Below are 23,622 nucleotides of genomic sequence, written 5' to 3' on the forward strand. Positions count from 1 at the left end.
TACCAGGTTTTGGAGATTCCTCTGGGCACCCGGACAGTCCTCTAAATATGGGACATGTCCGGGTTTTCCCAGATGTCTGGTAACCCCAGCATGGAGGCAGGACAGAAAAAGGCTATGGGAGAGGCTTTAGGCACCTGGACCAATCAGAGCCTTAGGCCCCTCCCTGGTGCATTCCTCCTGCCAGACTTCGTCTTCAAGGTATGGTGGGGGGGTGTGCAGAAGATCATAAGGGGGAGTAGGAAGTGTGTGTGTGTGTGTGGGGAGGCACCAGAAGGGGTCATCAAGGGGTCCGGAATCCTGACGGTGGCAGGAAATAGGCATCCCTCTTGCTGTCCCTCAGTTTTAAGTGCAGTGGATATCAGGTGGTTATTGGGGAGGGCGGGGGACCCTGACAGTGGGAGGGAGTGGGCATTCCTCCTGATATCTATCAGTTTAAAGTGTAGAGTTGGGTGTTGGATGGTTGTTGGGGGAGCAGGGGATCCCAACAACATGAGAAAGTGGGCATCCCTCCTGCCATCCTTCAGTTTAAAGTATGGGAGGTTGGCAGGGGGCAGGGCGACTAGCGGTGGCAGGGATGGGCATCGTGGCTCTCCCTGACAGCTGAGCCCATCATAGCAGGGGGAAGCCACTGGCATGCAGCCGTAGCAGCCGTGGGCATGTTTTTGTTTGTTTGTTTTCCACTTTTTACAGGAGGGAGGAACTGTACTTAATGATTATTCTTCTGAACAAACGCTAGGAACAATTCCTCTTTCCCCCCCCCCTTCCCACCGCTTTTTACATATTTTGTATACTGTTATGCTGAGAATTGACCATAAAAGTAAAATTGCTGCCATTATGGCTACTATATCTTCCTCTGAGTCATTTCAGGTCATTGGCACCATTGCAATGATATGAATCTCCTCATACAGATGGAGCAAGTAAAGGAGCTCTTGTAGCTTAGAGAAGAGATGGCTGAGGGGAGATACGATTGAGGTCTAATAAATCCTGAATAGAATGGAAAGAGTAAATATGAATCAATGTTTTACTCTGTCAAAAAGTGCAAAGACTAGGGGACACTCCATAAGAACATAAGAATAGCCTTACTGGGTCAGACCATAGTTTCATAGTTTATAGTTCATAGTTTTTTTAAAATTTGATTAAATGTAAATCATAAAATTCGAAGTGTTGTACAGTTAAATAAAACCATGGTCCATCTACCCCAGTAGCCCATCTTCACGGTGGCCAATTCAGTTTACTAGTACCTTTGATTTGAGTTATTCTTCCCAATGTGCATCACTTTGCATTTGTCCACATTAAATTTTATCTGCCATTTGGATGCCCAGTCTTCCAATTTCCTAAGGCCTGCATGCAATTTTTCACAATCTGCATGTGTTTTAACAACTTTGAACAGTTTAGTGTCATCTGCAAATTTAATCACCTCACTCATTGTTCCAATTTCCAAGTCATTTATAAATAAGTTAAATAACACCAGTTCTAGTACAAATTCATTCCACTATTTACCCTCCTCCATGAAAAATGGTCATTTATCCCTACCTTCTGTTTTCTATCCAATAACCAATTCCTAATCCACAACTAAACATTGCCTCCTATCCCATGACTCTTTCATTTTCTCAGGAGCCTCTCATGAGGAACTTTGTCAAAAGCTTTCTGTAAATCCAGATATACTACATCAATTGGCGCACCTTTATCCAAATGTTTGACTTAGTACATCTTCCAGATCCACTGAATCATCCAGTTGTCCCATGGATTCCCCCCCAAGTTGTCTGCTTCGGATGTACGTAAAAAAAATTATTACTATGATTTTTTGCATCTTTGGCAAGTTTCTCTTCTTATTCTTTCTTAGATTTCTTTATTAATGCTTTGCATCTTTCTTACCAGTGCTTATGTCTCTTCTTATTTTCTTCATTTGGATTCTTTTTCCATTCTTTAAAATATTTTTTTTGGCTGTAATAGCCTCTTTTGTTTCACCTTTTAACCCATGCCAGCTATCATTTTTTTCCCCCCTTTTGTTAATACATAGAAAACCAAAAAAACTCTATAAAGGTGAGTACGTGAGAAACAATTGTGTGGTGACCTTTATAGGACCCCCAGGGACCCCTGAAGAAGACATTTTGTCGAAACACGGACCGTGTTGGGTCCTGTATCTCTAGGGGACTAGGTCCTTTAAGGCTCTTATGTGGATGATTTCTTTTTATATGGATGGAATTATTTTATGTGGATGATTTCAGTGTACCTTTGGAACTTTGACACTTTCAAATAAAGTCCATTTAGGAACATCGTCACTCCATAGAGTTTTTTTTTTTGCTTTTCTCTGGATTTTCTTCTTTGTGGATATTTTGGGGTCAATTCCTTTTGTTTTTTGCTTGTTAATACATAGAAAACATCTGATCTGGGCTTCCATGATGGTATTTTTAAATAACATCCAGGCCTGGTTTACAGTCCTAACTTTTGCCACCAATCATTTTAACTTCTTTTTAACCATGATTCTCATTTTATCATAGTATCCCTTTTAAAAATTAAATGCTGCTGCAGTAGATTTCTTTAGCAATGTCACTCCCAATATCAGCTCAAATTTGATCACGTTATGATCACTGTTTCTCAGCGGACTCAACACAGTTACCTCCTGTTCTATGCCCTGCATTTCACTGAGGACCAAATCTAAATAGCTACTTCTTTTGTCAGTTCCTGGACCAGTTGCTCCAAGAAACAGTCATTTATGATGTCTAGGAATTTTACTTCCCTGGCACTGCCTGATGCAACATTTATCTTGTCAGTGTTGGGTAATTCAAATCAAATAAATCAAACCACACCACTCTCTTCCAGACCTATCCAGTAAGTAGCTGTCAACATTTATAGTGGAGAAAAAAGACTGCGAGTCTGGGGTGCACCGGGGAGGGCCTAAGGCCCTGCTTGGCCCAGATACCTAAGACTCCTCCCATAGGAGGGGCTTAAGGTATTCAGTAAATAGTAGCAGTGGTAGTGCTGACTGCTAACATGTCACTAAGATGGCAGTAGTGTACAGCTATTCTACCAACAACTGTCAAAAGAACTTCCTTCACTCTGTCTAGAAAGTTCCAATAAACTGCATCAAACCCTTCTTCCACCTCACTGGTTAAGAACCCTTGGTTAAGATGTACTTTCTGTTTGGGGGTGTGTGGTAAGAAAGGTGACCTTAAATGTATGATACATGATTGTCTGCTGATTCAAATGTTTTGGATCTCTATGGAAAATCATTTGCAACATCTTACCCATTTCATCCTTTTTAGATTACTCGCTCTGCCTGGTGCTCTGGACACTTAGCAATCCAAACTACTAGATGCTCTTATAGCTATCTCTTTACAGATGAATTTGTCACATTGGAAATCTGCTCACCTATTAAGCACTACTTTTTGATGGGCCACTGTAATGCTGATACATAACTCTGAATGTAAAACTAACTCTCTCTTGAACAAAGCGTATATATCCATAAAAATGTGGTCCCCTCTAGATAATATTTCTTCTCTTCCTTAAATGGTATACGTTCCAGCTGGTTCAGTATTAACAAACATCACTTGCCCATACCAATCAGTGAGTTCAATTTCAATTTTCAAAATCTTTTTATTGAGAAATTTTCAGTTACAGAGATAAATATGTTATACGGTAAATATGATACCACCAAAAACAGAAGAACAATTGGGGAGCAAAAAGCACCCACACACAATGAGCAAATGAGAACAAGTATATGAAGCCATAAGAAGAAACCAGTAGGTTCAATAGGAGGCTCATGAGAGTTAAATCCAATGCAGTCAGCAGGAAATGATGAGCAAATGAAGGAGTAATATTAGCGGTTCTTTTGCACTCAGCATCTACATTGTACCAGAAGGATTCTTTGAGAATGAATATCAATTTTTTTTTCCTTTGGGTGGAGGAAGGAGGAGAAAGGATTGTATCTTAAAAGATTCTCAGTATTACGTCATGCTCCGTCTCTAGCAATATTAAAATCCTAGCTAAAAGCCTACTTCTTTGAAGCTGCTTTCAACTCTTAACTCCCACTCACTGTTAGATACTTATACCTAGAGAATGACACGGGGAAAAAAAATCTGTCCCCATCACTGCCCTGTCCCCGCCGTCCCCTTTACCGCTCCATTCCTGCAGCATCCACCCTTCCCTCTCACCACCTCACTGCCCTTCAGCAGCCTGAGAATCTCCCTCCCTCCCCCCTTACCTTAGCAGTGCGTTAGTAAAGAAACTTACTGAAGCCGACGGAGACTGCCTGCCTATGCCTGCAGTCGCATGTGTGTGGGTGGAAGCGTCTCCTCTGATGCGAAGGTAAGGGGGAAGGAAGGAGATGGATTTGGCCGGAGGGAGGGAGGGGGCCGTGCTTGATCGGTGACCGCGTGCCTTCCCTCCCTTAACTGCAGGGCCATGGATGGCGGTGGATGGCCTTGTCCCCATGGCCTCAGTGAGCACTTCCCCCTCCCCCCCACTGTTTCGGTGGGTTACCCGCGGCTACCCGTGGCTAGTAACGGGTAACTGCCACTGTGTCATTCTCTACTTATACCAATTCTATCCTTCTGCCAGAAACTCCCCAACCCTGAGATGTCCTGACTGTCCAAATTACATTGTAAACTCTTCTTAGTAGGGCCGTATTTTGAATGTTAAATGTACAGTGCTGCGTACGCCTTTCAGCGCTATAGAAATGATAAATAGTAATAGTAGAAATAAAGACTAAAGAACCTTTTCTTAATTTTTTGAGTTGTTGATGAGTGATTCGGAAGTACCTGTTCCAGCAAAATATATTGTTCTGTCAGAGAAACTTTGGTTTTCTTTCTACCCCACTGGCCCTCCCTGGTGTCACTTGTCGCCTGATCTTTTGAACACTGTGTTGCAACAGAAAGTCGACAGCTTCCCACTCCTGGTTCCAAATCTGTGGAGCCATCTGTCAGCAAAACAGGAAGGTCTGGGTTCCCCTTCTCTCCTGGGCTTGTTTTTGCTATTTTAGGGAGCTTCACTTCTCCCTGAGCAGAAGAGAGCATGAAGAATGAGACATGGGCTCCTGGAAGAGTGAGGGCTAATGCCTAAGCTGCTGTTTTGCCTATCTGCCACTGCTGGAGGTGTATTTCGTTATGAATCAAGGTAGTGGTGCTGGCTGCTCAGATATGCAGCCCTGCTTGGGTAAATGAGACATTCTTCAGCAAATTGCTTCGTTTTTTTGATTGCTGATTGTACGTGTGTCACCAAGCTGACTCAAGGTTCATCGATGCATGCTCAGTAAATTAGAAAGAACATAACTATGGATCAGCCAAGAGAATGAATTCTGTGCCTACAATGACCCAGGGCCATTTAATTTTCTGCTTAATTTTGTTGCAGTCACTTTGCATTTTGGGTTATTATGCAGTAGGAAATTAACAATAAATAACAAATTTGGTCCTCCTGTCCTTGTAATGAAATTTTTTTGTTATTATATAAATCTTTGTAATTCAGATTTTTTTTTAAGGATCAAGGTTTGTGCCAATCTGATACCCGAGCAAGGAAAAAAATAATGAGGGAAATACATTATTCCTGCTAGATAGCCTCATGGTTAAATAGCAAATATCTTTATTCTCTCTTCTCCTTTTTTTTTTGCTTGGTTTTAACTTGCAATTCCTGTTTTTTTCTCTCTCAGATAACCAAAGAAAAATGGAAATAGAAGCAGAGGATGCACAAGACATGTCTCAAGTTTCAGGTGAGGCTATTGCCCATGCTCTCGTGAAGAACACGTGAAGAGCTCTTCAGAAGTTTCATGCCTGATTTAAGCTTTTAAAATTTGTGTTCATTTTAATTATTTTTGCCTGCTGGAAACAGGGACAGAGAGAGGAAATGAAAGAGATGACTTGGTTGTTCCCGACATGGTTAGCATCTGTTTCTAAGCCCAGTGCTTGATGCACATCCACCCAGTCAGGTTTTCAGGATATCCAAAATGAATATGTTGTGCCTCCTTTTTATGCAGATCTATTTCATAAATATTCATTGTAGATATCCTGAAAACCCAACTGGCTCAATGTGCCCTGAGGAATGAGCTAAGAACTCCTGATCTTACAACTTGGTCTTCCAGTCTTCAAAGACTGTTGACAGAGTCAGGATATCTTTAACGAATATGCACGAGAGAAATTTGTGTAGCGTGGATGCTGTAGGCATGCAAATCTGTTTTATGGATACTCATTAGGGATATCCTAAAAACCTGGCCTTTTGGCGACTCTTGAGGACTGGGAGTGAAGACCAAATGCAACTGTCTGCATGAGGCAGAGCAGCAAAATGAAGCCAGAAAACTTGCCTAATGTTAGCATACTAAAAAACTTTTGAAATCATGCCTAGAGCGTCTGTCTCCCTTGCAATTCACAAAACTGATGGGTCCATGCCAGCTTAAGTCAAATGATAATGATAATCAGAGTTTCTTAACCCTGGCTCTTAGCTTGCTTTAACCGCAAGACAGGAATGAAGTTTTAGACTTTCATCCATCCCTACTTTCTTATTCATTTTGATACTGATCAAAATGCATCCACATGCATTTCACACACACGCTCAGCATCCTGTTCCCTCTCTCTGAAAAAATTAGCAGAACCGCTTATATAGAGATGATCATCCTAGTTTTGCATTGACACCACAGCACATGGGTGATCATTTTTAGGTTTCAAGTTTATTAAAAATTTCTTATACCGCCTAATCAAGTTTCTAGGCAGTATACAATACTAATAATACAGAAAATAGATACAATAAAAACAAAATGTAAAATTAATAAAAGAGGACAATACTGAGGAATGTTAGTACAACAAATTATTTGACTTACAGATATACACCAGACATAAGGAGATGGGCAACATATTAGGTGTGGTTTTGCCTGGTAGAAATGACTGCTGAGAACATCAGAACACAATGGGGAGTGAGAATGCAGGAAAGGGTCAATATTTAAAAAAAAAAAAAAACAACCATTGATTCTTGCATGTAAATATTTATAATGCTTTCATATACACACATTCTGCTCAACTTCCATAGCACGTATTTGCAAGGAGGGGGAGCATGCATATGGGGGGAGCATGGGCACGGTTCCCACTTAATGCATATAGATCTTACAGAATACTGTATGCTACAGGAGGATATTAAAACAAGAGCTACTCTATTAGTGGCCTTTTTGACTGAACAGGTGAAGATTAATATCCGGAAAAAATATTTCTGGAAAAAATGATGTTCAGTTTTGAGGCCAACCAATTTGGATATTTCCAGATGTGGCCAGGGTAGGATTAATTCTTTGAGAGCCCCTAGGCACACAAGTACACTGGGCCCCCCTGGCCCTGCCCTGCCCACGCCCCACCCCCATTTATCTGTTTTCTTGTTTACTTCTTTATTTCCACTTGTATTTCTTTTTTTTAAATTCAAAACAAAGATTAGCACACCAGTGCACAGTTTTTCTTCTATGCAACCCCCAAACATCTCTGAACAAATCCCCCTTCCTTCCCTTCCCACCCCACCTACTTAGCCAGGACTTTAACTCTGAACCCTTTCCATGCATATATGAAAATGTGTTCAAATATATTGTAAAGCAGTAATACTATCCGAAATATGTCTACATTAATAACAAAGTTTACAGCGCCTCTCAACTTTCTCACTCTACGTCAGGGCTGCCCAATTCCGATCCTCAAGATCTATGGCAAGCCAGGTTTTCAGGATATCCACAGTGAACATGCATGAAAGAGATTTGCATATCAAGAAGGCAGTGCAGGCAAATCTCTCATATGCATATTCATTGTGGATATCCTGAAAACCTGGCCTGCCAGTAGATCTCGAGGACCGGAATTGGGCAGCCCTGCTCTATGTGAACCAACTGTAACCCATATGTATGTATAAACAACCAAATCTGTAACTCCTCTAGTACGTTCCACTCCATGTATGCTAACTTGTAACGAAACAAGGCAAGCAGTCCACCAAAGAATCCAACATGAAACAAAAGAAGATCGGCAGAAAATAATGAGATTCAAATCAGGTTTATTCAAGGTAAACCATTTCTTTCATACACACAGAACACAGATACACCCTCACCCAGTATGGAATAAGTAATCACAAACTAAAAATAGAAATATGTAGATAAAGGTTAAACTGAACCACCAAGAAGCCAAACTGCATATAGTGAAACACCACAGAAACAATGACACACAACCCCCTAATACTCTGCAAAATATAAATATAGCAGATGTAAATTTGAAAATACTGACAATTACCACTTTACAAATTAACAAATAGGAATAAAATAAAAATTGAAAAGAAGAATATACCATTTTAGTGGACTAATCCATTTTTCAATTAACTTTCAGAGGCCATAGCCTCCTTCTTCAGGTCAATATAGTATACTGCTGTTACATTATACCGTTCTGACTGAGAAAGGGGTTTTGGTCTGTAAAAGTTAATAAAAAGTGTATTAAAATTAGTCCCATAAAAAGATTACCTTATTTTCTGCTTATAAAAGTTTTATACAACTACAATACTATTTTATTCTAAAGCAACAAAAACATCTTTTTTCTACCTTTTCTCATTTCTGCTTTAATCATCTTGTCTTCACTCTCTTCATTCTAGTCAGCATCTGTGCTCTCTCTCCCTTCCATGCAGCATCATCCCCTTCCATCCACTGTCTACCCTCTCTCTCTGCCCCCTTCCATCCACTGTCCGCCCTCTCCCTGTTCCATAAGGCATCTTCCTTCTTTCTATGCCCCTTCCATAAACTGTCTATCCTATGCCCCTTCTCTTCTTTGTACATGATTTATTTCAGCTCTGCCACCTCTCCATTTTTCTCTCTCTCTGTCACCACTCCCTTCCCTATGCTCTGGCATCTTTCTCTTCTCCTTTCTTTCCTTCCCACCCCATGGTCTGGCATCTCTGTCTCCTTCCCTTCCCTGATTCCCTGGCATCTCTCTCCTTTCCTTTTCTTCCATCTCTCCCTTCCCCTCCATGCTCTGACATCTTCTCCTTCCTTTTCCCTTGGTCTGGTATACCTTCCTCCTTCCCTCCATGCCCTAGTATCTCTTCCTCCCTCCCTCTCTTCTGTCCATGCCCTGGCATCTCTTCCGTCCATGCCCTGGCAATTCTTCCTCTCTCCCTCCCTTGGCATCTCTTCCTCCCTCCCTTTCCTCATCTTCCTTCTCCCTCTCTTTCTCCCTCCAGTTGGGTGCAGCAATCTTCTTCCCCTCTGCTCCCTTTCCTCCTTCTGTCACCCCATCCCCAGTCAGCAGTGCAGCCCCTAAGCCGGTGGAAACAGGAAGTAGACAGGACCCGGCAGAGAGGAAGGCCCGAAGCCGGCAACAGCAGCGAATTATAAATGCTGTTGCTGCCTGAAGAAGTTTATGACGCCAGGCCTTGGAGCACCCAGGGCAGACCGCTTCTCCCCCCAGTCCTCCAGTCACACCTACACAATCAGGTACCTGCAGAGAGGAGCTAATAATTACTTGTTTTCCAGTGGGTTTTCTCTTTCCCGCCACTCTCCATACGCCCGACAGGGGAAAATCCCAGTACGTCTGCGCAGCACAGCATGTGAGGCAAAGCGCATGCGCTACATTACACTGATGACAAAACTCGTGCGGCGATTAACCATTAAAAGAATAGGTGGGGGGGGGGTATGAAAATGGGAAACACTGGCGAAAGTAGGTTATTATGCTTTACAATCTTTGGTATTTGCTGCTCTGTCTTAACTTTCTTTGTTTCGCCGGCAGCACACACAGACTGACCTGCTGATACAGCCGAGGGGGGAGGAAGGAAAAGTGCAGAATTTCTGGGGGTGGGTGGAAGATGAGGGAAATGCTGGACAGCACTGGGGAGGAGGAGCAGTAGTAGGGAAGGCAAGAGATACTATCTAACCAGGGGCAAAAAGACCAGCCCTGCCCAACAGTAGGGCTCCTATGGTACTTCTGCATTTGCTTCCAGCCCGCCGTAGCCAAAATGTTCCTTTTCAGAGGAGCCCCAACACGGCAGCCATTCTCACAAGCTGCTGGCGGCTGCCCCGAAGTTTTCCCTCAGCTGCAACTTCCCATTTGTGACGGGGCAGATCGCCGGCAGAGGGAAACCTTTGGGGCAGCCGCCGGCAGTTTGTGAGAACGGCTGCCATGTTGGGGCCCCTCTGAAAAGGAACATTAATAAAGAAATTCGGACCATGGGGCCCCCTGAATCTGTGAGGCCCTGTTTGGGCTCCCCATACACTTTCGGGCCCTAGGCACGTGTCTCCTGGGCCTACCCTTTAATCCGGCCCTGGATGTGGCTAGGATCACACAACTACATCATTAGGAATTTCTGAAATTGAAAGACAGGGAAACATTTCCCTGTAAAAGTGTGATAACATTAGATTCTAATAGATATACAGTATTTACTTTGATCCTTCTCAACTTGAAAGATTGCTGATTGAAAAAGAAGTTTATGTAGAGGGGTAAATGGTAGTGGTCATGGTTAAGTAATAGGAATGATTTGAAGAAGGTAGGGTTATTAATGTCTGTATAATAATATTGTTGTCGCCTCCTGTTGATGTGGACTATTATTTCTGTTTATTTCTTTTTTATTGTGATATGTAATGACAGAAAATTACTAAAGTAGAATTTCAGTAATCCAGCACCCAGGGGATTAGTGGATACCGGATAACTTTTTTTCCAGTTAATTGAAAGTGTGTTAGAAACCTTGTCTAATACACTCTCAATTTCCCCCCGCTCTCTCCCTCCTGCCCCGAAGCACCAGTGTAGCAGTGGTTCTGAGCTGCAAAGCCTTCCCCTTCCCTCTCTCAAGCCCTGAAGTGACAGAAGCAGGTGGCAGTCCTGAGCTGCGAACCCTCGCATTCCCTCCCTCTCTCTCTTCCTTACCCAAAGAGCAATGGTCAGTAGGAGGCAACCTCAAAACAGGCTGTTCATGGCCAGCCCTGGCAGGGCCTTTCTTCTGACGCATCGGAAGTGAAGCGTCAGAGGAAAAGCCCTGCTGGGGCTGGCCGCGAGCAGCCTGTGCCTCCTGCTGACCGCTGCACTTTGGGTAAGGATGAGAGATGGGAAGGGAGATGGGGAGTTCGCGGCTCAGGACCACCGCATATTTCTGCCATTTCAGAGCTTGAGGGAGGGAGGAGGGCTTTGGGACTCAGAACCGCTGATGTGCTGGCATTTCAGGGTGGGAGGAAGGGGGGGGGGGTCGTGGCTGCTTTGAGACTTGGGTGCTTGAGGGAGGAAGGGAGGATTTGCGGCTTAGGATGCTGCCGCTGGTGCTTCGAGAGACATTTTTTTTCCCATTGGCGATTTTTTTTTGCCGGTTGTGTGAGTCCTGGTTAACTGAGACCAGGATAACTGAGACACTACTGCATCTCTGGCACAACTAGGCACCTGTACTTATGCTACCCAATACCAGGTAACTCCTTTTTTCTGTAACAGAATCTAAGTGCTTTGGGGTTCCATTATAGCAGAGATTCCCACCACATGGCCTCAGGGCACCCATGTAGGGTCACCCAGGTATAGAAGTACTCCCTAAGAGAGCAATTCTGTAATTAGGTGCTCATGTTTAAGTGCCAGTTACACGCATGAATATAAGGAATATCTGCACTTTCGTGGGTAAGTGACTGCAAAGCAGCTAAGCACTATTTTGTAAGGGTGCGCATATGTGGCATATTATGGAACTGCAAGGAGAACATTCACATGGGCGGAATATGGGAGAGGCATGGTAAGAGCTACTATAAGTTACACATGCCCTTGGTACATTTACATAAGAACATAAGAAGTGCCATCTCCAGATCAGACCTTCGGTCCATCAAGTCCGGTGATCCACACATGCAGAGGCCCTGCCCGGTGTATACCAGGTGTAATTTTAGTCACCCATATCCTCTATGCCTCTAGTAAGGAGATGTGCATCCAGTTTGCTTTTGAATCCTAGGACCGTTGATTCCGCAATAACCTCCTCCGGGAGGGCATTCCAGGTGTCAACCACTCTCTGCGTCAAGCAGAATTTCCTGATATTTGTCCTGAACTTGTCCCCCCTTAGCTTCATTCCGTGTCCTCTTGTCCGTGTCAAATTGGACAATGCAAATAATTTTTTCTGCTCTATTTTGTCGATTCCTTTCAATATTTTGAAGGTCTCGATCATATCCCCTCGTAGTCTCCTTTTCTCAAGAGAGAACAAGCCCAGTCTCTTCAGTCGATCCTCGTATTCCAGTTTCTCCATACCCTTTACCAGCTTCGTTGCTCGTCTCTGCACCCTCTCCAGCAATTCTATATCCTTCTTTAGGTTGGGAGACCAATGTTGGATGCAGTATTTCAAGTGGGGTCTGACCATTATGACCCTCTCAGATCTACTCGTGATTCCCCTCTATCATGCCCAACATTCTATTTGCTTTCTTTGCCGCCGCCGCACATTGTGCTGAAGGTTTCAGGGTCCTATCTATCAGTACACCCAGGTCCTTTTCTTGTTCGCTCTTACCCAGAGTTGCGCCTGACATTCTATACTCGTGTTCATTATTCTTACTGCCTAAATGCATTACTTTGCATTTCTCCACGTTGAACTTCATCTGCCATTTCTCTGCCCATTTCTCTAACTGACACAAGTCGTTCTCGAGTTCCTCGCTATCCTCCTGCGATCTGATTGCCCGGCATAGCTTTGTGTCGTCTGCAAACTTGATGATCTCACTGGATGTTCCTTCTTCGAGGTGCCTAGAGGTCTATGGCTGGTGTAACTGTGGGTGCTTAGGTATTAGTGCCTCTCTCCCCCCCCCATGCCAGGTTGCATTATTATTCTATTATTTTATAATGGAATTTGGCCACCCAGGTGGTGTTATAGGATAGGGTCTCACCATGTGGTAATGAGGTGTTTAAAAGGAAGTGCCTACTTATAGAGTTACCCCATATATGAAGGGTAATTTATCTACCTAAGTATGAAAGAAAGTAGTAAGCATATTGAAACAAGTCTGTGCATGTTGTGACATTTCTCAGGGTAACTCATGCACAGCTGCAGCTCAGTAAAAAAAACCAAAAATCTGGTAGATTTGGAGCACCATTCAGTGATAAAATTCTTACAAAATAAGGGAAAAAGTCAAAGGAACTCCATGAATGCATGACTGCAGTTTATGGTGAGTCTGCCCCATCATCCTACAAAGTAATATTTTGGAGCAAGCAGTTTAAATGGGGTAGAGAGTCCATTGAAGAGGACCCTCACACATGACATCTTGTGGAAGCAACTTCCACAGAAATGTGCAAGAAAGTCGAGGATTTAATTTTGTCAAACAGACAAATTAAGGGTCCTGACTAGCTGAAGAAATGGGCATCTCAGCAGGTACAGTTTAGAAAATAATTCAAGAAAACTTGAGCATTTTCAAGTTTAGTGCAAGATGGGTTACAAGAATGCTGATGCCATGTCAGAAGGCCATGAGGCTCAAGTGCTGTTAGAAGAACTTGAAGATGCTCTGTGAAGACTAAGTGAATTTTTTTTCATCATTTGGTGACTGGGGATGGTACTTGAGTCTATCACAGAGATCCTGAATCCAAAATTGAGTCAATGCAGTAGAAGCACAAGTCGTCTCCCACCCCAAAAAAGTTCAAGACAGAAAATCTTCAGGCAAAGTTATGGCAACTGTCTTCTGGGATGATGAAGGACTTTTGCTTCTGGAGTTCATGCCACACAAGACAACCATAACTGGGGAGAGTTATTCCAACATAATGATTGCTTTGTGGGAGTCAATCAAGGAAAAAAGACGAGGAAAACTCACAGCAGGCATGTTGCTTCTTCACTACAATGTACCAGTGCACATGTCATGACAATCATAGGCCATCTGAGAATCTGGGTTTCTGCAGCTGAACCATCCACCCTACAGTTCTGTTCTGAGTTTTGAAGAAAACTCTCCATGGACAGCAGTTTTCAAGGTGATAAATGCAGTGTTCCCCCAGTCGTTCACGGTTGGCGGTTGGAGGTCCCGGTCATTCGTGGTATTTTCCGACTGCTGACAAGTAGAGGGCAGCGGGAGAGGCAGGAGAGAGCAGCCGGACAACTGGTGAGTGCAGGAAATCACTCGCTGTATGCTTTGACTACCTTTTCCTGCACTAAGTTGGGCCTTATCCAATCAGGAGCTGCTTTTGACAAGGCCCAACTTAGTGCAGGAAGAGGCGGTCGGAATATACAGCGAGTGATTTCCTGCACTCGCTGGCGCTCCGGCTGCTCTCTCTTGCCTCTCCCGCTGCCCTCTCCAGTCTCCCTATGAAAAACCGTGTTCGCGGTTTTTCAAGATTCACGGGGGTTCCTGGAACGGAACCCCCGTGAATATCGGGGGAGTACTGTACATCAAGGAAGCTGTGATGTCCTGCTTTGAAGGTCAAACAGAATTCTTTTCAAAGGGATTAAAGTCATTGCAAGAAAATTGAATGAAATATATGGAGCTATCAGGGGCCTATACTGAAAAATAAAACAAAATTTTTTTGAAAAATCTTCTTTCTGACTGAGGTAGATAAATGAACACCCCTCGTATCTAAGTCCTTTTTAAAAAAAAAAAAATTCAGCATTATAGTTATGTATCCTGCAATGCTATATGTAGGACAGGTCTAGGTTGTGCTGAGAGCAGGGAAGTAAATATATATAGATTATGCATATAGACATCAATTTTTGACCCCTTATACATATAGAGGGGCAAAATCAAAACATTCAGATATCTAAAAACCTGCCTAAATTGGCACTTGAACATCCTAATTGCAAGGGGTCCAAGTGCTGATAATCAAAACAGTCTTTCTGTACATCTAGCAAGGTGTTCCACCCTCTGTATGTTCAGAGCATGAGGCGTGTTATTGGCGGGCTTAGGGCAGTCTCAAGGGTAGGTTAGACATGAACGTCTTGCAGCAATAATCAAACATTTTGCAAGACATCCTGGTCGGAACTTATATGTTTGGAACTAGACCTGGTTTAGAAGGGTCTAAGTGCAACAAATGTGCCCAAACTGACCAGATGATCACTGCATGCATCAAGGTGGACCCTCTCACACCCACAAAGATCAGACTACAAATGTACATACCTGTCTCCAGAACATCAGCACCTGGTATAGGAAAGCCTAGTAGAGCTGCACACAGGTGTCTTAAGGAGCCTGGTGGGTGGGCTAGTGAACCATAGAGAGGAGTAGCAAGTCTCTTAAGCCACTCTAACCACTACATTCATGGTGGAAAATGCGAGCCCACCAAAACCCTACTCTACTACCATACAGGTGCCACCTGTAGTCATAAGGGCTATTGGGATTGTAGACAGGTTGGTATAGTGAGTTTTTGGGAGCTCACCATAACCTGTAGGAAGTTCTGGTGAGCTGTTTATCTGGCACCCTGTATGTGAAGTTCACAGCAGTGCCCTGTAAGGTGCCCACTACTCTTTTGCCATATTTGGGTGGTCAGTCCATTAGAGGACTAGCTCCTCCCACATCAAAATAGTATTGTTCTGGGCGTTTGGGACTTGGACAGAATTTTTGTCATAAATGTGGTATAGATAGACGTCCTGGTGGTCTGGTCATCTCAGTGGCCTTGACGTCCAGATAGAGGATTTAAAAAAAAAAAAACCAACACATTATTTCTAGTCGTATGGTAGTTTGCTTTTTGAAAATACGCATTTTCTTATTGCCGACTTTGGACGTCTAGTGCCATACATCTAAATCAGACTTAGAAATATGTTTTGAACATGCTCCTCATAGATTGATTTGGATATGGATTAACTATGCATAACCTGGGGTATCTAGGCCAAACATATATGAATAATGCCAATATTTTCGGGTTTCCACATATAGTTTATTTGATGTGTTTATGTATAACTATACTGTATAATTTCCTAAAAGTGGTTCTCACTAGAGAGTTGTATGGAAATGGGGATGACAGGAATCCGGCGGAACTCATGGGGATCCCATGGGGTTCCCCCTGAGGTAATAGGGATCCCATGGGGATACCCCCTGGGTTTGTGGGCACCTTGAGGGGTTTGAATGCCTTAGTGTGCCTCTTTTTCCTGCTTTCCATCTGCACTTCCTCTCACTACCCAGAAGCCTTCCCTCTGATGTCAGAGCTGATGTCAAGAGGGAAGGCTTCTAAGTCAGCTACGTGCAGAATACAAAGTATAGTACAGAATATAGGCACAAGCGGAATAGAAATCACTAATGTAATGTAATGTAATATAGTAATAATAATAATACAGTAATTTTATTCTTATATACCGCCATACCGAAAAAGTTCTAGGCGATTCACAACAAGGTGAGCTAATAATGGGATACAGATAAAATACAAATTAGAATAATGGACTTAAAAACAGATAAAGACAGAAAGCATTTACAATATAATGCAGAAAATACCGGCATGGCAGGGAAAGAAGTAATACATCGAACAGATAAAATACATCAAGTTGAATATAAGGAACTTGATTGAAAAAATGAAGCAGAATGCATTAAGATACCAGCCTATCAAAGAGTTGAGTCTTTAACAATTTTCTAAAATCAAGATAGGAAGAGACCTCTAACATAATTTTTCCAAGCAATACATTTAATTTAACGGTTTGAAATGCGAGGGTTCTCTTAAGGAACTTCTTATAATGACAGGATTTTAATGAGGGATATGAAAACAAGTGCACTCTATATGTGGTCTTTTAGGCATAACTCAAAGAAAAATGAGACACAAGATAACTTGGTAACAAACATGAAACTAATTTATAACAAATACAGGAAAATTTGAACAGAATTCTCGACTCTATCGGCAACCAATGGAGTTTCAAATAAAAAGGAGTGATATGCTCCCATTTTTTTAAAACAAAAATGAGGCGAACGGCAGTATTCTGAATCACTCTCAATTTTTTGAAAATTTTCTTGTAAGCACCTAGGTATATAATGTTACAGTAATCGAGAATACTTAAGATAGAAGACTGTACCAATAAATGAAAAGAAGTTTCGTCAAAATACTTCTTAATGGTACGAAGCTTCCAAAGCACAGAGATACATTTCTTAAACAATAAATCTGTATGTTCCAATGTGAGATGTTTATCCAGAGTCACACCCAATATTTAATTTGCCCTTGAATCTATCTATATGTCTCTCTTCCCTTAAATAAATAGGTAAGGCATTCCACAACTGCGGAGCCATAACTGAAAACATGTATTGTCTGCGGGTATTGATATTTTTGAGTGAAGGAACAGTCAATAAGTGTTGATTACTGGATCACAGTGTTCTGGTAGGAAAATAAGGGATCAGGCCCTTGTCAATGAAGGCTGGGGCTTTGTACAACAGCGATTTAAGAGTTAACAGACATTTTATAGTTTATTTGGTGTGACACCGGGAGCCAATGCAATTTTTTGAGAACCAGTGAAACATGATCAAATTTCTTCGCTTTCATTATAATAGAAGCTTTGCTTTCATTTTAATAGAAGTGTTCTGGATTAATTGGAGGCGTTTAATCTCCTTGTGGGCAATCGATTCTAGAGATGACCAACGAGTGGATTAATATGTTTAGCGATTTTGGTTCTAGCCATTTAGAAACCGAACGAATCTGCCATAATCTAAAGAATGTTGATTTCATTACACTACTGGTATGATCATGATATGACAGTCTCTGATTGAATATGACCCTCAAAATTTTAATAGTGGTGACTGCCTTTAAGAGAGATGAAGGGGTTGCATTTAAGTCCTTCTTTCCATGGGAATATCATTACCTTTGACTTGTTGACATTGAGAGCCAGCCTATTGATGTCAAGCCATTGATGGATCTGTTCAAGTTTCGTGGTGATAGATTGACCTTCCAAAGGGTTTTCAGAATCTACAGATTGTAAAAGCTGGATGTCGTCCGCATAGGCAATCTCTGTTTAAAATGTATTCTCAGAACCTTTTTAAAGTGTCTGATGACAGTTAGCAAACATATCAAACATGAATCCATCCAAGTATTCACAAACGTTGAAAAAAATTGCTTATCTGAATAGTAAAGCTGAAATCATGATCTGCCGACAATAGCCATCATTTTGCAGCTCAAATGCTACTTCATCGAGGTAAAGTATCAAATGCACCAACTGCGCTCTCAACTTGAGACTCGAGCCTCAAAAAATGGAGTGTTTCATTTTGCTTTAATATGTCCTATAATTAAAAAAAAAAAAAAAAAACATGCACCATATACTGTTACAACTATAGGCGATGGTGGCATTAAACATAAGACTTGATACAGCTATGTTTCAGCAAAGAAGCCTACATTAGGAATCATATAATCCAATGATTGTCACCAAGCTTTAGTAATTTGTTTCTAAAAATATTGCTGCAGATCAATACAGTTTTAAGGAGTGCTACAGCATGTGAAGTGTTGGCAATCATTTCTGGAATGTGATCATCTGAAGGAGTCTGGAATGGATTTTATTTTTTATGTCAGGCACCCATACAGTTCAATGTCCAACCTTGATAAATTGTTCAGTATTCCTGGAAAAAAAGCCCATTCTAGCCAACTGCAGTATTACATTTCCTATGATTTTTCATTTAACTAGGTCAGGGAGTCCCCAGATTTTTATAAGAAGGGCCACAGAGTACATTACAGATCACTAAAAATGCCAGATGTAGGAGAGTGCCCATTCTTGGAGTGTGTGCAGCTGAGGAAGGGAAAATTCTGTTCAGCTGCCTCAGAGATTTTAAATGTTGGGAAGGAGAGAGGCACCATTGGAAATCTATCCCTTTCACAGTTCCTTCTTCCTAAGCATCTATCTGCTGCCCATCTGCCTCCTGTCTTACCCTTGTAAAGGGATCCCCTGAATCCCTTTGCAATACTTTATCTATCACCATCGAGGACACTAGTACTTACCATTATGTGGAGTGTGTTATAAGGGAATTTGGTGGGAACTGTTTAAGAGGGTTCTCCATTTGTAGCCACCTATTGGTACTTTCCAGTCTAAAGCAAGAAACAGTACTGGGGGTTAAGAAAATAGAAGAGGAGCGGGACACTGAGACTCTGGTCTCATAAGTATGACTTTACTCTGGGTCTGGAATGAGAGAATAGCAGAAGGAAAATGGGGGGGGGGGTTGGAAGAAGTGTTCAGGGCAGTGGATCACTAGAAAATCAGTGAAGCCAATGAGGAGGCTGCCCCCCCCTCCCTTGGGATCCTAAGGTAACAGCTTCTTCATCACCATCCAGCTGACACCAGAGGAAGTGGAAGGAGACAGGAAGGACAACATAAAAGGGAACAGTGTGGACAGAGGTACAGCGGTAGAAATCCTTCAAAGTCTTCGAAGGCTGTACTAGTTGGCTTTTCAGGATTTCCCTCAATGAATATGCATGAGACCTGTTTTCATGCATTCCCTCAGTTATATGGAAATAGATCTCATGAATATGCATGTGGGGAAAACCTGACTGGATTTCAGCCCTCGAGGTACGAACTTGACCACCCTTGTCCTACAGTGATACCAGACAGAGATCTACCTGGCACTAAAAGGGCTCAGGACTGTTGTTAACCATGTTGACATTGGGGATAAATATGACGGTGTGGCATAAGAAATAAGATGAACTGTTCTGTAAGCTACATTAGTTTTTTTTTTTCCAGTAAATTTTAGTTATTGTTTTGGAACACTGCTACGTTTGGTGAATATGTATTATATCTATGTCCTCAGCCTCCTGCTCTAGCCATTAGGTCCTCCTTATTCCTAATTGCCCTCTCTATTCCTCCCTCCCATTGCCACAACACAGCCATCTTACACCCAGCAACATCCCTACCTCACCCCTCCTTAATTTGTACCTTATAACCACTACCTCTGCTGTGTTACCTCTAAACTGTGCATGTGTACATGCACATGGGTCAGAAAGGGAGCACATGTGCCAAGTAACCATGTGCACAAAGGTTTTGCTGTCTTTCTTTATTGTGACCATAGGCTATATACTACACATATTATGTTGAGGCCGAGATCTTAGTACAAAGGACCAGCAGAAATTAGAGAGAACACTGTCCCCCTGAATAAAAAAAGGAAAGCAAGAAGTCTTTATAGATCATAATCTCAGCATCCCACTCAAGCTAACTGGCATGACAAAGATTAATAAACAACTTGGTTATCCCACAAGACTATAAGACTGACCTAGCATCACTGTTCCCTTTAGCTGGGTGGGAATTCTCCAACTGCTTTGGTGCCAATGGGGGATGGTGTTTCAATACTATGTTTTCAATAGCTTCCTCGGAATCCTGCAGAGCCTGACTGCCCTTCACTATTGAAACTATGACAGTGAAATAGCACACCCCACTGGAAGGTCTGTAGGTGGAAGAGTCTCACTCAGGTTAGAGGGAACTGTGCCTAGCATACGTGGCTCATGGCGCATCTATCCTACTATTTCTTTTCTATCTCAGTGCCAGTTATGATGCATTCTATACCCTTCTTCGAGATCAGGACAAACATAAGAGTTGCCATATTGAGACAGACCAGAGGTCCATCAAGCCCAGTATCCTGTTTCCTAGAGTGGCAAGATCCCAAAGAGTAAAATAGATTTTATGCTGCTTATCCTCAGAATAATCAGTGGTTTTTCCAAAGTCTATCTTAATAATGTCTTATGGACTTTTCTTATAGGAAATTAGCCAAACTTTTTTAAACCCTGCTAAGCTAACTGCTTTCACCACATTCTCTGGCAGTGAATTCCAGAGTCTAATTAAACATTGAGTGAAGAAATATTTCCTCAGGTTTGTTTTAAGTCTACTACTTAGTAGCTTCATTGCATGCCCCTAGTCCTAGTATATTTGGAAAGAGTAAACAAGTGATTCATATCTACCTGCTATACTCCACTCAGTATTTTACAGACCTCTGTCATATCTCCCCTTGATTAATAGCCAGGCTTTGAAATTCTTCCAGAAAGTGTAATGGCTTCAGGCAGGGCCCCTCTCTCCAGACTGTTGTTGACACTTTGGCCTGGCCTCTCTCCTCATCATTGGCAGTGCTCTGTTCAGTGGACTGGATATAGCCTCTGGGCCCTAATTTAGAAATTTCAGTTATAATCATTAATGAAAGTTATTGCAAACTAACCACATGTGATTTTGTTCTTTTTATTGTACCATTAGAAATTATATTGTAGGTCCATACATTTGTATTTTCATTTGTTGTAAAACGCTTTGGATCCATCACTGAAGATGGCAGAACTCATAAGTGTAAAAGATTGATAGATAAGAATAATTATTATTTAGGCTGCTTACATTTTTATTAACAAATTCATATGTGGAGGACAATTTTCGCTAGTGTATCAGTGTGTTTAAGTCTAATTTGAAAGTCTTGAAAAATGAATCCAAAAATTGAAAACGTGAAAACGTCCATTTTCAAAACCGCTAGACATCTATCTTTTTTTTTTTTTTTCCTGAAAATTGCCTAGCTATTTTTTTCCTGAAAATTTTTGCCCTTAGGATATCCAACATTTTTAGCCATTTTCGAAAAGAAAAATGTCCAAGTTAAAAATGTCAAAAACCAAGCCATTTGGACATAGGTGGGACTACCATTTATACAGAAGTCCAAAAATATCAAAAAACCTAGGAATATATATATGTATGAGGAGGGGTCAGTCTCAAGTGCAAATCAATCTTAGTTCTTTGTATTCTATCGTTGCACATTCACTCTTACCATTCAAAAGGAGGTTAAGTTGTATTAAGTTAAATTTGATATGGTTTACACAGGGTGACTAATCAGTTCATGGGAAATTCCTAAAAACTTTTCCATAAGGAGTTCATCTGGGTTTATCCTCAGCGCATGAGCGCAGAAAGTGCCCTACAAGGTTTTACCCACAAACATCACCTTCCATCACCCCGTGAACCTTTTAAGTGCAAAAGTGCCTTTTTTAATATATGAAAAAATAAATTATAAATTTATTTTTTTTTTTAAAAATGCTAAAGTGGCTTCATGAAAGGGAGGGTACTTCTTTAATATTCCCCTTTCTCTTTCATCCACTCACACGTTGTCTCTGTTCTCTCCTAGTGTTCTGGATGAGTAAAGTGTCTTTTCTTTCTCTTTGTGGCAAACTAGAGAATGACACGGGTAAACCGTGGTCACTACAGTAAATTCGTAGGAATGGAGATATTTGCAACTGGTGTACCGCAGGAATTGGGACAAGACCTTTCACCGGTTCATAGACAACGGCGCGAAAGACAAAAGTGTGCGCCGACAATTGAGCGCAGCGCGCGCCGCCACACCACTCTAAATTACAGTTTTTAGGGGCTCCGACGGGGGGTTTTGTTGGGGAACCCCCCTAGTTTACTTAATAGACATCGCGGCGGCGTTATGGGGGGGTTTGTAACCCTCCACATTTTACTGTAAATTTAACTTTTTCCCTAAAAACAGGGAAAAAGTGAAGTTTTCATTAAAATGTGGGGGGTTACAACCCCCCCACACCCCTCACAACGCCCCCACAACATGGCGCGATGTCTATTAAGTAAAGTGGGGGGGGGGTTCCCCCCAAGCCCCCCCGTCGGAGCACTAAAAACAGTAATTTAGAGCGGCGCGCACTGCGCTCAATTGTCTGGGCGAGCCTTTGTCCCGGCGCGCTTTTGACCTGACACCCCTTTCACCGCACCGCAGGAATGGGGACAAAACCATTTACCGCCCCGTGAGAGTGGTGAAAAGTCTTGCTCCTGTGGTAAAAAAATTGCACCTGTGTCAGACTCGGCATCTCCTCCACAGTTCCAGTTGCGCTTATTTTACCTTCAGGAGCCAGCCATGCCACGATGAGGACAAAAGAAAACCAAAGCCTGAGTCCAATGTGATTTGAAGTATAAATTTATTTTATATTTTGTGATTAGAATATTTCAGATTTCAAATATGTATCCTGCTAGAACTGGTATTAGACATAACTGGGGACTGCAAAGCCCAGGCTGTGCTTCTTTAGCTTCCAGCTGGCTTAGGGCTCTCTCTGACCACTAACACTATTCCTGCCATGTGTGACTGAAGTATTCTGTTAGCTTGATTTTTCTATCTAGCATTCTGTAGTAATTTGATTTGTTCAATTTTCACAATAGTGGAGGGGATATTTGTGAAAGGGAGGGGAGACAGAGATTTTGTTGATCCTTGCTCTGCATTATTTGTGTTTATGAAATGACAATTGTATGGAATATTGTCTCTTTTTATAATTTAATAAAATAAGTTCAGTATAAAATCATAACTATTCAAGGCTTGTGCGGATGGGATCTGACAGTTTGCAGGGCGGGGACAGGGACTGCGCTTGCGGGGCGGGGACGGGGACTGAGCTCGAGGGGATGGGGCAGGAATGGGGACTGAGCTTGTGGGGATGGGACAGGGCGGGAACGGTGATAATTTTTTTTTTCCCATGTCATTCTCTATGGCAAACCTCACCAGGTTCCCTCTTTCTCCTCTCTGTTTTGTCTACTACACTGCAAACTCCTTTAAACTTTCTCCCCACAAGCAATCAACATTCTAGGAGTCTCCCTCAGTACAAGGGCTCTGGTATGAGATCAGGATAACCAAAAGCCATGAATTCACTTCTTCCCTTTTTATATCACACCCCCTCCAACTCAAGCAAAGGGGCCTCCAATTCCACCCACTGCTGTTTACTATCCACAACTCAGTGACACTCTGAAAAATACCAAACCCTCCACTCTGTGGTAGAGGCATTTTTCAGGGGGTCACACTAGCAAGACGTCTAGAAAGTAGGTTTTGAAAATCAGCACTTG

At 42.2% G+C, this 23,622-nt stretch overlaps 1 protein-coding gene across 13 annotated transcripts in view; it reads left to right on the top strand.

Moving 5' to 3' along the window:
- Nucleotides 1–23,622, top strand: part of IKZF1 (IKAROS family zinc finger 1) — a 245,193-nt gene that overhangs the window by 23,849 nt on the left and 197,722 nt on the right. For all 13 annotated transcript variants that reach the window (XM_033930481.1, XM_033930483.1, XM_033930482.1 and 10 more), the window contains exon 2: nucleotides 5,645–5,704. In XM_033930481.1, the coding sequence (XP_033786372.1) occupies nucleotides 5,645–5,704 (60 nt within the window). The remainder of the gene's footprint in view (nucleotides 1–5,644; nucleotides 5,705–23,622) is intronic.

This window comes from Geotrypetes seraphini, chromosome 2 (assembly GCF_902459505.1).
Source record: "Geotrypetes seraphini chromosome 2, aGeoSer1.1, whole genome shotgun sequence".
NCBI classification, from domain to species: domain Eukaryota; kingdom Metazoa; phylum Chordata; class Amphibia; order Gymnophiona; family Dermophiidae; genus Geotrypetes; species Geotrypetes seraphini.